This window comes from Mytilus edulis, chromosome 1, assembly GCF_963676685.1.
Source record: "Mytilus edulis chromosome 1, xbMytEdul2.2, whole genome shotgun sequence".
Classification (NCBI taxonomy): Eukaryota; Metazoa; Mollusca; class Bivalvia; order Mytilida; family Mytilidae; genus Mytilus; species Mytilus edulis.
The window spans coordinates 47,199,343-47,213,601 of NC_092344.1; the positions used below are offsets into that span (position 1 = coordinate 47,199,343).

General features: G+C 29.8%; 1 protein-coding gene across 8 annotated transcripts in view; it reads right to left on the reverse strand.

Moving 5' to 3' along the window:
• LOC139483507 (cadherin EGF LAG seven-pass G-type receptor 2-like) overlaps positions 1 to 14,259 on the reverse strand; it is a 55,643-nt gene that overhangs the window by 22,500 nt on the left and 18,884 nt on the right. For all 8 annotated transcript variants that reach the window (XM_071267566.1, XM_071267573.1, XM_071267543.1 and 5 more), the window contains exons 5-11: positions 12,923 to 13,157; positions 10,071 to 10,275; positions 4,356 to 4,471; positions 2,925 to 3,169; positions 2,245 to 2,319; positions 919 to 1,097; positions 247 to 411 (exon numbers count right to left, since the gene is read on the reverse strand). In XM_071267566.1, the coding sequence (XP_071123667.1) occupies positions 247 to 411; positions 919 to 1,097; positions 2,245 to 2,319; positions 2,925 to 3,169; positions 4,356 to 4,471; positions 10,071 to 10,275; positions 12,923 to 13,157 (1,220 nt within the window). The remainder of the gene's footprint in view (positions 1 to 246; positions 412 to 918; positions 1,098 to 2,244; positions 2,320 to 2,924; positions 3,170 to 4,355; positions 4,472 to 10,070; positions 10,276 to 12,922; positions 13,158 to 14,259) is intronic.

Below are 14,259 nucleotides of genomic sequence, written 5' to 3' on the forward strand. Positions count from 1 at the left end.
GATTCAGCTTCACCATTTAGACAATCTGCAATCCCCCCCACTAAAATGTATGCTAACAGATAGGTATATCTATTATCTTCAGATTTACAAGCATTATAGAAAGATTGAAGGTCAAGTGGTGAAATCTGTAGGAAGAGGTGACTTCACAGTACAGGTACCCTAAAAAAAGTCAAACTTGAATGCCAATACCTTTACAATGTTAAAGCTAACCATCTTCTCATGTTAAAATTATGTTCTAAAACTTACTGTCCAATGGCCATAGTCTAAGATCTGTATCAGTTCTGATGAAACTTTCAGCCAGCGGACTTCAAAATAATGCCAGGTACCATCATTAACCTTGACATGATCAAACACAAAACCAACATTGACATTACTGTCTGTATAATTATAGTGGATGTAGCCATCTTCCAACTGAAATTACAAATGCAAATATTATAAAATTCATAGTTAAATTGGTTACAAAAATTTAAAACATTTTATTTCCCTCTCTGCATTCTTTTACAAATAGAAATTTGATACATACATTAAAACATATTAAACAAGTGTACATCATCATAAAGTAAGTAAATCTACACATTACAATATACCAATCTGCAGAGATATTGTAAAGTTTGTTTTCCTACCATAATGAACAGTATATGACTTGGCATGTAAACTTACTCATTTGCAGATATTACAAGGTCCATATATTTGTAACAAAATTGCTAGAAATGAAAGTTGTTTATCTTTACATGGTTGAATCTATTCCATCAAAACTTTTAAACTTTGGGAGATTATGTCAAAATTCCTCATGCTTAGAATAATAAAATTGTTCATTAAAGAAACATATATGTATCTCTTACACCTTCAAGAAAATATCATCAACAAACTGAAATTGAATACACCAATCTAACCCTACTGTCATATTGTCAGACATACCTGCATGAGAACAGATATTCCACCAGTTATCACTATATGCATCAGGACACCATTAGTACTACGTGTACGGAAAGATATACCATTATGCCAGTCCAAGTAAATGGTAGGGCTTGGTAGTGAAGAGGGTTGGTAAGACAAGTAACCAGTTCCTTCAAGTCGCCTTGGTCCCTCAGATATATCTGAAAATATATACAAATGCTTAAAAACAAATCTCAGAACATGTCTTCAAATGGCATTCATGTATGATGCAAAAATTATTTCGAAAAAAGAACTTAACTTTCCATTAAGAAAATGTTAGTACATGAAGGAAATACTCATTTTGCTTTATGAATTTCTCAACTTTCATGAATATAGTTTATATACTGAAAAAGAAAAATGCAAAAACAGGACATCAGCTATGTATGCTTTTAGATAAAATGCTGAGGAAATGACTCAAAGATAAGTGCTATTATAGGAAGCAGACCAAATGTACCAAGGTTTGAGGAAGTTCATGCACCAAATACCCATATAAAATGTTTATAATTGTACTTAACAAGACATTTAAAAAAAAAATCATTTTGTCGCAGGAAAAAAGAAACACAAAATCAATCGCAAAACTGGGTGAAGATATAAAAATCACCAAACCACAAAGACTAAAGGAGTGTTTTAATTGTGGGCCATTTTCTGCATAGAATGAGTTGTCCAAATAATTAAACTATATTATAAGTATCTGTAAATACAAAATTGTAAACCAAGTTTACAATATGTTCCAATTAATATGAACATGGAATGTAAAAAAAAAACCTGATTATACTTTAAACAGCTATTTATGCAAGAGCAGATTGCAGCTGTGATTGGAATGGACTTTTTAATTGTTCTGACTTTTTTTTTAAAATTATAATGAATGTATTGAAATAAAACAATATTATAAATAGTATCAGGTCGATATCTATATATGATAATCTGAACATAAACAGAAAAAGTAATAAAGTTCAAGCTATCCAAGAAAAAGAAAAAATTCCATTTTCCAAATGAGTAATTTTTAAAATGACTGCAAATTTTCTACTTACTGTCTACACACATATGTAAAAGATATAAAATAAAATAAATTAATGTTTAAAATTATAACAAGACTGGTATGTGACTGTATGAATCAATAATGTCAGACTTAACAACATATAAATAAGATTGATTGTCTGACCCTAATATTTTAATCAATACTTCTGATAATTTCCTCAAATTCTACTAGGAAATTTGATTAAAACCTGTGGTTCTAACTAACCCTTCTGGAAGAACAATTTTAAAGATTTAATTTCCCATACATAAAAAAATCCATCTATCACCTACCAACAGTGCAGTCTTTGCCTTTTTTGTTTGGTCCACATTGACAAATATATGTCCCCCATCCTTCATAACAAGTTCCTGAAAATTAAAGCAATCAAGATTAATATATTTTCTGGTCTGAATCAGTGCATTTGTTGCATGGATTTTTTTATAGCTCAAGAAATAGTTTGAATGAATTTAGTTTTCAATGAAAATCAAGCCATTAAAATGAACTAAGCTACAACTGCCTTTTTTACTAGTAAAATTCAACAGAATTCATAGCTAAAAAGTTTTTTTTCATAAATTCCCACAATTCTGAGTTTATTCAATACTTTCAATCTACAACCTTATAATAAGGAGGAGTCTTGATCTGCCTGTGTAGAAGATAAACTGCAAAAAAAATAGAGCCATTAACCAGAATTATTAGATACTGTAAGTCTCATGTACATCTACAGTAGATTCCTTTATTTTCATGGCTACCAATTATCGAGGATTGAGAAAAACTTGCATTTTCATGGATATTGAATTTCGTGGTTTTCCAAGTCCACAGTTAATCATACAGCAAATTTACAATTCATTGAACATTTAATTTTGTGGTTTCCCTGTACCCAAGAAATCAACAGAAATTGATATCCATTGAATAATAATGAATCCATAGTAACTCATTTATTATAAACTTCAACTCAAATCAGGTGTTTACAAACCTCCATTTTTGCAAGGATCTCCAATACAAAAGTGTTTCTTAGCATCACATCCAGGAGATGTACCAACACTAGCTACTGACTGGTTCAAATCTAGTAGTGCATTGTCTAAGTAGAAGTCTTTAATACATCCATCAAAATCTTTGGTTTGTATCTGGAACTGTGCTGGTAACTTGGGTAAGCCACCAATTTGTAGGGGACCAGTCAGATCAAACAGTCTAAAACAACTTTCAGATGGGTTGTCACATCTGTAAACAAAATAAAGTAGATAAAACAATTTTTACAGTTATAATTTATAAATAGATTTAAACAAAACACTGGTATATTCTATCCTTTTAATGAAGTCAATAAATGTTCAAGTAAGAACAATTAAGAGATAACTGTATTGTATTTGAAGCTTTAAGGACGTCCATCGGTAGTTTTACTGTCGCAAATTTAGTTTACCTGGCGACGCGGAGCAGAGACAGGTAAACGGGTATTTGCGACAGTAAAACTACCGATGGACGTCCGCAAAGCTTCAAATACAATACAGTTATCTCTATTCTAATTCAAATCGAGTTCATAATTGAATTTCAATCATTAAATCAGTCTTAAACGTTCATTAAAGAAAATTCCGCGGAAAGATGTTATCTTCTTTGGTCCCTACACTAGGTGACGTCATAGGTATGCTTCCGGCGTCAAACATAAACACCGGGTGTTTTCTGGATTCTGTGCCACTTCAGAATGTAATAAAATTTGATAAAAAGAAGATTTTTAGGTGCAACATGTGAGTTTTTTAGCTTATTATTGTAGAAACTACATGTCAATAAATTCAGCAATTCAAAATGTCGGCTTCCTTAGTTACAGACAAGGAGATAGAGAATTTTACGCTTACTGTCATCCAATCAGAACCATGGATACAAAATAATTGCATTAGAATACTGTTTATTTTACGTTTGTTTTCTTTAGATCAGTGTTAGACCATCAGCTGTGACAACCTTCACTACCTTCCTTAAGTAAAGCACACATTTAAAGGGGAGTCTTTTATGAATGTAAAACTGACATAAACCCATCAGATATGAGCCTGTACTAAGTCAAGACTATCTGGACCATGTTTGTATGTATTACATTGTTTGTGATTCTATTTTCGTGGTAGAGTCTATGTTGTTGTTGTCTGTTTTACTGTCCATTATTTTCTGGTAATTTCAGCTTTCTACTTTATCCTGATTAATTACTGTAAACTTGTAAATTTTGCCTATTCAGCAATCATGTATAATGTATGGAAAATATTCCCTACACAAACTGTTTGAAAATGTACCAATAATACAGACAAGTAAACCATGCACATTCTGTTGCAATGGGTCAATTTTAAACCAACATAAACATCAAATTGTCTCTAAATCCTTCAGGTGCATACAAATCACTTGTTCTTAAGTTTAAAAATATGAAACCTACATAGAAGGGAGTACTGATTTTCCTTCTGCAGCACACCTATATGTTGATGATAATCTGTGTCCATATTTGACAGTTATTGCTGTATCACAATCTTCACCTACTGTTAATGTTGCAGTCTGAAAAGAATAAACACCAAACATTAGCATTAAATTCTTTTTTCATGCAAAAATTGTATGTTTTTAGATATGGGATGTCATTTGCTAACTGCAAAGCCACCTTTTACAAATGTTTTCAAATCTCAAAAACATGTTAGAAATATTATTTCAAAACTTCATATTACAGGTTTTCTTGTCTAGCCAAGATATTATTCGATCAAAATACAGAAACATTGCAACTTACTCTGTACTTCAATCTATAATCAAACTATAGTCATATAGCAGACAAAGTATATAGCTTATATGAAATATAAGACCCCTGTCTACAGAATATGAATATATTGAACTGTTAAACAAGATTAGATGCACGAGACATGGACTGGTTTACTTCTAAATTATGATGGTCTGGATTGGGTTTACTGTAAAGAGCATACAGGGCTAAAAAGTTGGAGAAAATAGTGAAAGAATAAAGAAGAGAAAAATGGGGATTAATTATTAGAATAAGAATAGGCAATAATGGACAAAAAAACACAAAAAGCTGGAAAATTAAAGAAATGAAAACCCCATCCCTCTAGACAGACCCTCATATATATAATATTCATAATCCTTAAAAAAAAAGAAGGGGGGTCTTGTTTTTGAATTTAAAAAAAAAAGAAGAAATCATTCAATACAACAGCTTACAGATTTATGGTATAGGTAGAGCCAAGCAGTACTTGAGTGTCTATGAAAACTAGTTGGTTAAGGCGGTTTAATGTACATCTGAATCCATGCAGCTTATACAAATTGTAATGAGATTTATCAGTTTTATACATGCTTCATCAAAAATTTATAATCAGTACTAAATATAAATAACTATAGAGCCATTATAGAAAGGAAAATGTTTTCCTACAACTGTTCCACTTTTAAATGATTTTCGTTTTAGTATCAAAAGTTCAGAGTATATTTGGTGACAGTTACCTTCAGAAATACATAATTGCTTATAATCTTGTTTAAAGAACAGTTAAAAAAGCAATTAATCTTATTCAAAAAAAAATTCTTATAATTAACAAAATCAGTCATTAGTCCCAAATAAACAAGTTTAATTGCAATAATTAGGAACTGATTCCTATACTTAAATCTTTAAAAAGATAATAGATTGATATCTTAATTTGTTCAATTCAAAATATTTCAAAATAAATCTATGAAATATATGAGCCATTGAAAATGACAAGAACATATATCATTCAGAAATCTACATTTCAATACCCTTGTTTAGGACAACAATACCCATGTCTCCTACTCAATACAAAAGTGAATTTTAATGCCAAATAAATTCGTTCTAAGTACAGGTCATATAATATTATAGGTTCTCTAACAGTGCGACTGGTACAACGTATTTCTTTCTACCTGCACAGAACCTAAGTAGGCATGAAATGAAAAATTTGAAGTTAAATCCTCATCATATTCTAACATTTGAGATCATGTATCCCACACCAGAATTTCTTAAGCGTGAGCTATTGTATAAAGTAAGCATAGCCAAAGGGGGTCTACAAGCATTTAAATAGATCAATGTCATCTGTTTCAAAGAACAGATCAATGTCATCTGTCTCTGTTCTTTGAAACTTCTCACTTTAATATATCAACCTTTCCCGAATTAGGTACCACTGAAGTTGTGAATTTCTGACATTCAATTTTCCCTATAACACAGCAGAATGATTTGACTTCATGACCACCTACAAGTTACTATAATTGTCCACTTAGAAGTTATACATATTTTAAAGTCCCCTGTTAATACAGAAATTGAAATCTTTGAGCTTTTCAATTTTAAAAGGTGAATTGAATGTTGGGTCCTTTCATAAAAATTGAGAAACCTAGAAACCCTTTAAGCTACACTGAACAATTAATGACCAAGGATGGACAATTCACTTTTCAATTTTAATATATGCAAAAACCTTTTTATTCATAATTTAATATCATAAATATTAAATTAAGTTATTATTAATCGCCTTACTATGACATGTTTCCCAACCGTACCGTCTTAAGTTCTGGTGATCATAAGTTAGGAATACAATAAGACGTTTTCTATGCACTAAAGAGACACATTTTACAACCCGTCAATTACCTGGTTTCTACCTGTGACTATTGATTGCAGGTAAAACCCTATGATTACAACGGTTTAGCAAGTAACCCTATCCATAAAAGATATGTCTAATTCTAATGTGTTTAGATGACATTACCGCTTCAATAGTTAATTATGTATGTTGAAACTACTATGTAAATGTAAATATGTTTTTCGTGATAAATAACTTATAAAACGGTAAATACTGATTTACAATCTTGGCAGCCTTTTAAGGTATTTAAATTCATTTTATTTATTCATGAAAGCATGCCCTTTTTTTCTCTCTTGATTGTTGCTAAAGTAGAATGCATCACCATCAGTTAACCACGGAATTTAAAGTCCCATAGTATATGTCAATTATTATAATTATTCTTTTTAATGTGACACATCGGTACTCATTCAAAATCTATGACGCTTTTCACATTCAACACAAATATTAAAACAGCCTACTTATGTAAAATCAAAATGGCCTTTTGAAATGAACATAACAGGTCATCCATCCAAGTCGTAATAATGAATGGAAAAGTTTGTTAAAAAACACAATTACTTGTACAAATTTGGTGTATAAATGAAGACATTGACAAATTCAAGTCTTTTAGGTCTTTTGTTATAGACTTTCAAGGTACTTGTCCCACTTCAGAGATGAACATTTCACCAAACAAAATTTATTTTGAATAGTTTTGCACACAAAGTAAAGCTTTTAATATAAAATTATTTGCAGAAGGAATTTCTATGTTTTTTTTTTGTAATTTCATAAAAGAATTAATTACCAGTACACTAAATAAAGAAAAAAAATAATTGACTTCATCTATACATAGTAATACACTGAAACACTTCATTTAGTTTTTTAATTTGTTTATTGAAATGTGTTTTATAAAGCATCACCTTCACTGAGGTAAAACCAACAAAACATTGCTTGTACATCTATTACATAATATCTAATGCTATAATCAATGCAGCTGTTTTCATATTTTTTTTTATAGCAATGTGCCAATTCACTTTTTAGTAATAATCTGATAAATCATCTCTCTTGAGATTGAAGAAGTGTATGTTATCAGCAAATTTATCATCTTTCAGCAAAGAAATTTCTTTCTGTTTCATTGAATTTCAATATTTAACTATTATTTGATCATTAAACAATTCTGAATGACAAATGTGTACCATTCTGTAGCTCAACTTTTATAGCTGAATATTTATTGAAACCGACACAGCTGATGTGTTCTCTTTTAAAATTAACTAATTTTGAATTATTAAAAAGAATTTATCAAATAAAACAAATATAAATGGATAAACCTCACGGTTGATATCACAGTTACATATCTATATTATAGAATTTGAATTAGAGTTTCAATTCGTAAATATAAGAGACTCTTCTTTATAATCAAGGACTAAGGATCAATTGCACTAGTCTGCTTAAAAGTGTGTGCTGAAGAAAGTTGCTTTGTGAATTTCCAATAATTCTACAGAATGAATTTTAATTAAATGTGAATCATTCTCTAAAGACTCATCTGTCTAGTAAAATGAAATTCTATAGACGGATTTGTAATAACAAAAACTGTAGTTCCATCATTTGACAATTTACATTTCAGTCGACCTCAATAGCTTAAAACTGATACATATTGACTCAATGTTTCCTCTCACACAAGATAGGTCTTTGTATATGTTTTGAGTGTAAAAAATTTTGATCAGATTCTGAAATACCTCAGGTTGCTTTCAAAAGGAAAAAGAAATAAACACCACTTCATTTTATCTAATTTTTTTTTCAATTCTGTTTTCAATTCTGGTTTGTTATGATTTATGTAATATATTTTTACATCTAATAAGATTAGATAACTAAACTACAGTGTTAAAATAGAGACAAGGGTAAAACACCAAAAATTCATACCAAATCAAAATTAAAGACTAAGTGTTTGGACAAATAACTTAAGGTTTGAAAACTATGGAAATCAATCAATACTTGGAAGTGTTCAATTAAGGTAAGTATATCCCAAATAAATTTGTTTTCAGTTGTCTCACAGTAACATTGTCCCAACTGGATTTTCCATCTCAGATAAACTAAAGTTATTCCTTAATGCAATCTCATCCAACTATATATAAATTATCAGATTATAAAAGTGCTACATTTTATTGGAAATATTTGTTTTCAAATCATATCTAAGGAAACTATTTTTACTTTATTGACCGTTCCCTTTTCCCTCCAGACTATTGTTTTTTACTCTAGGCATTTAATTATTCATAACAATATTTGAGATACAAAAGTACTCTATGATATTTTCCCATCATTCCTCAACATAACCTTTGGTTGCTTAATGGCTAAATCAATATGTGTCCACTAAGAACAAATCAATATTAAATTGAATCTTTATCATAAAAAACTTGGATCTCATACATCAATTAGAAGTAAATTAATTAAACTGACAGACTTTCATTGGATATTTTGTATAAGTTTCCACTTAAAGTCCATTCCGTTTTGTTGTTTTCCACTATAACTCATTATAAATCACCATTTTCGTTTTGACATCAGGCTAAACCATGTTTATAATGAAGTTTTTCGTGATCTACACTTAATCTCTGTGTCTGATCATTTTTTCAATATTGACATCCTGAGGAACTATAGTGTTGCTGTCATTAACTATGTCATTATGTAGAAAAATGTTGGACCTAATAGCTTTACATGCATACCGATCAATTTCTGTTTGTTATGAAATTTACATACAACTAAATATATACCGAAATTCAATTATAATATGTACAGAGTCATTGCCAAAAGCGATTACATAATAAGTGCATATTTTCACATTTTTACTAAGAAACACAAAGTACGTTTCATTAGTAATAATGTCATGATTTTAATGCCATGTAATGAACAACACTTGATGTTATCAGTTTCACAGCATGTGGTTATAAAAAAACTTTTACTTCTTACAAAGTGTTTTCATTATTGATGATAACCACTGAAGTAAATATGAAATACATTCCACAAGGAAAAAGTTCTTAGACAGATTCAAAAATTCTGTGATGAATGTTCACCACCCAAAACTGATAATATATCTATTGATACTCATATTTTTAGGGGGAAATATACTAATACTTGTATTTTTGGTGGAAAACTAAGTCAATACATCTATCAGGTTTTAGAAATGACTAAAAATCAAAAAATTAACTATAGCTAGGTCGTTTCAATACATGTAGTAACATATTAGATTGTATCTTAATATATAAAATTTTAATGATAAAAAATGCAAAAATGAAAATCATTGTATAAATTTATTTTTTCAGACAGGATCCAGAATTTTAAAAAAATTCCTGCAGGGACCTTTGACATCAAAACTTCCATTTCATATGCGTAGTCTCACAGTTTGCTCAAGATTGATATTCAGGAATAATTTAAAATTGAAAGAATGTGAAATGATATATATGTGAATGCCTGTCCAGACAACATTTATCACTTTGTCGAAGACAAGTTTATCACATCAGAACTTGACTAAAATATCTGAAATGAAGCACTTGTTTGATACTTACTCTGTTTAAGTAGTCCACACTGACCCATGTCCATTGACCATTACTGACACCACCTTGGACATTAGTATTAACTATGATTGTATTATTGCCAAGTGAGAAAGAGAACTGGACTTGTTCATCGATTATCTCCAGGGCAATGTAGTCATGCTTTTCATTGAAGCGTCCATTGTAGAAGAGCAAGGCATTCTTAGCTTGTGTAGCAAATCTGAAAACAAGTGAGAGGATTACATATATAAACTTTTAGAAAATGATGGAGCAATCTATACTGGGAACAAGAATATTGTTATGGAGTACTACAAAAGCAATTGTCAAATATAGTGTTTTAATTTCTTGGTAATCTTTTCACAATAAATATTTTTGCAAGGACAAATATTTTCATGGTTTTCATGGTTTCAAAATACATAATTATCCCCCTTAAAACCATTATTTCATTTCTAGATTGTTTTATTGCTTCACAAAGAAAACTGCAAATAAAGCATGATATGATTCATATTCAATAAATACAATGTCATTTTTGCTGTCAGTTTTTCAAGATATAATTTAACATCGTTTTGATGTTAAAAAACACTGTTACAATATTTGAGACTAAATACAATATTGACATATTGGGAAAACTTCCCATATTAATTACAGTAATAGGCAATAAAACAATAAAATTTATAATGGCTTACAAAGTTCATATAAAATTCCCACAAGAATAATCAATAATTCAACTTTCTTTCCTCACAAAATTGCAATTTATATATTGCAATTATATCCTCAATGGTCATATAGAATATTTATTGTACATTGGTTTCCTAGTTATTAATAATTTCGTCAACGTTTTTTGTTTTACCCGTCTACTATAAACATGCAAAATTCCATGGGTTATGTTCCCTTATTTATAGATCACATAAAATGTTTGAAAATATCTGCCGTGTGAATAGTTTCCATCTACCATGATGATGTAAAGAACACACTTATTGACTGATATCCAAATTCATTCCCCTCGCAAATTGTGCATTAAAATAGGCCCCCCAGAAAAACTCTAAATATTCATGTTTACTTTATATTTAAAGCTACAACACCAAGGTTCAAGTCTTGTTGAAACTTAGTATAAATTACATTCTTATTCTAACTTAAAATGTTGATCAAACAGTTTAAAACTTGTTTGAGTCTGGCCAGTAAGTAGGTATAAAGCCTAGGATATACTCATTTGTTTACTCACAATAAACATTTTAAAGAAAAAAAATGTCTTAAGCCATGTCTAGAACTGGTAAATTGTTGTTCTAACAAAACAGTTAGTATCAGGTGTTGTATGCTATCAACATACAATTTTAACTAAATTACCAAAAAGAAATTTAAGACTTTTAAATTTAGAAAGACGATATATAACAAGTGAACAATTGCTTTTTAACCTTACTTAATAGGAGATAGAGATAATTCTCACTTCTCTTGCCAAAAAGATTTAAAAGAAAATGATCTAATTGAAGCCTTGATAGTTCTGTCAGGTTCCTGGGTCATCAAAAAGTGAAAAATAATAGGTTAATTTTCACAGTAATTTAACAGTTTCCCTTTCCATTGTCATATAACAAAAGGGTCTGAGTGAACAATTCAAAATATCTTTCAACTTAAATCTATCCATTTAAACTCTTCTTATCAAAACAATTTATTTAGGTGACAATGTTTTGTCACTAGATGGCAAAATATTTACCAAACAATATAAAGAATCACTGAAAAAGGCAAAATTTTCCTTTGTTCAGAAAAATATTTAGTTTTTTACTCTTATTTTATGACTCATCAATGGAACAGAATTCTGAAATCCTGATTTCTTTATGAAGTAATCAATGTCAGAATACCTTAGTTTTAAACTCTATTGAAATATGTATTCTGAATAAAATCTAGACATTAATGTGTAATTTTTTTCTTAAAATAAATTCATTTCTTCAGTTTTATGACATCCAGAACTGTAGATTGATGTTATAATGATATGATGGTGCAAGACAAAATGTATCTCTACACGAACTAACCATCTGCTTACAGAAATAGAATGCAATCATTTCATAAATCTGAAATTCTTATGTTGGTACTGCATAACAATGTGATATGTAAAAGTAACAATATACATTAAAGCCAATTTCCTAATGCATGTAGAGCAAGACTTTGGTTAACTTGCTTGCTTTGTTTATATCATTCGCCACAATTGTAATTGGGATAATGTCCAATTAACTTTAAATATAATATAAACAGGTTCAACTATGCCCACATATATAGTTTGAAGATGTCAATTTTAATTACAAAGGTTGAGTAAGCGTTTGTACAAACAAAGCAAGCAAGCCAACCAAAGTTTTACTCTACAAGCATTAGGAAATTAGCTGTAAGGAAGTTTTAGTAAAATGAATACGTGTTTATAACAAATGCTTTTGTGTAATTTAATAATCATGTAGGACATAGGAAGTGTAGCTAAATAGTTAACCATTTATATGTGATCAAAACACTTTAGAAAACTGTAATCCTGCAAAAAATAGATTGCCCAATGAAGCCAGTCACAAAAAGTGTTCTACTTATAAATTTTCTCCCTAGAGCTTCTAATAATTACTTTACATCCTAAATTTTCTGCTTTCCAATCAAGAAAAGAATGACCATTTGATTCCAGTTAGAGATACTGCTGGCTATGGAACAATGACCATCCAATATGAACTTACCGATAACTCAATACTTATTAGATTTCAGGAGAATAAAAGACTAATCCAATTAGCCTTATCATTCATAATCTTTGCCAAGACCCACCTATTCAATAATTCAATACTCCATTTCTGGACTAATCTTTTCCTACAGATCAAATCGTCAAATAATTTAATTCCCCTTATTACCTTAATTCTATATTAAACCGGTTCCTGGATTTCAGCGATGGAAATGTCAGATAAGATCCTTTGGTGAACCTCCGAGTTGTCAGTTGACAGAATTCATTGTAATGTATTTGCTGGCAGCCATCACATCTAAATCCTCCATTGATGAGAGGTACACATGGGAAAGAATTCTGACACAGGTCATTTGGACAATTTGTTACATCAAATTTTTCTTTGGTATTGATCTCGCAAAATTTTCCTGAAAAAGAAAAAAATATTCTGAAAGATAGTCAACAGTTTTTCAACATGTATATATTCAGGGATTAACAATCAGTCCCCTTTCTAACATCACTCTTTGGACCTAAGTTATGTTCAGTGATTTAGTGCTGTAATCATGCATATAGGCATGAACAAATTATGAACAATGTGGCCATTTACAAATGTTTGAAAGAGCCTACAAGTACATTAACCAGAAATTGAATTGTGATAAGGAAACAACTTGAATTACAAAACCTGCTGCATGTATAATTGATATGTAAGATAGTCAAGGGCTTTCTAAGGATGTTTATCATTTTTATGAATTTTAATGAAATTTCCAGGCCTTCTGAACATTGTAATAATAGTCCTACTATGTCCAGATTTCAAGATGGCATGGGATCCTCATCAGAATCAAAGCAACATCTGATGTTCAGTGTGTTACCTATCAAGTAAGCATTGAGGATGCTTTAACCTTTTGGTCTTATATCATAAACAGCCTTAAACAGTTGAATAATTTATTCTTTATTCCTTGAATTACACAGAATTAGTTTTAATTCATGCAACAAAAGGAAGCTTTCTATGAAAATTTAAAGATGAGGAAATGTATTCCGTAAAAATATCAATATATATCTATGTTAAATGACAATAACATTATATTCTATCTATTGTTTTGTACATCATATCAATTATTAATAGATTAAAATATGTAACACTGTGCAACCTATCTATAATTCGGTAGATATTATTGTTGTATGATGAAACCTAAGGAACACTGCCAATAATATGGAAATGATATTAACCATCTTAATTTCACATCATATAAAATTCATATATTTTATTTTGCTGGAGAGCAACTGTAAATTTTGATAGATGTTATGATGTTTTTGATTTTCCCATCACATGATGTAACACCTACCAAACATGGAAATCATTGAAATATACTTGTTGTATTGTTCCAAATATTTGACAATGTGCTTGTAAACAAGATGTCATTTAATATTTTCACACCATAACAAAAAAGTTCACCACAGTTTGCTTTTCATTTATAAAGACGAGATAAACATTCACTCTCTAATCTGTCAACATTAGCCAAACACATTCAT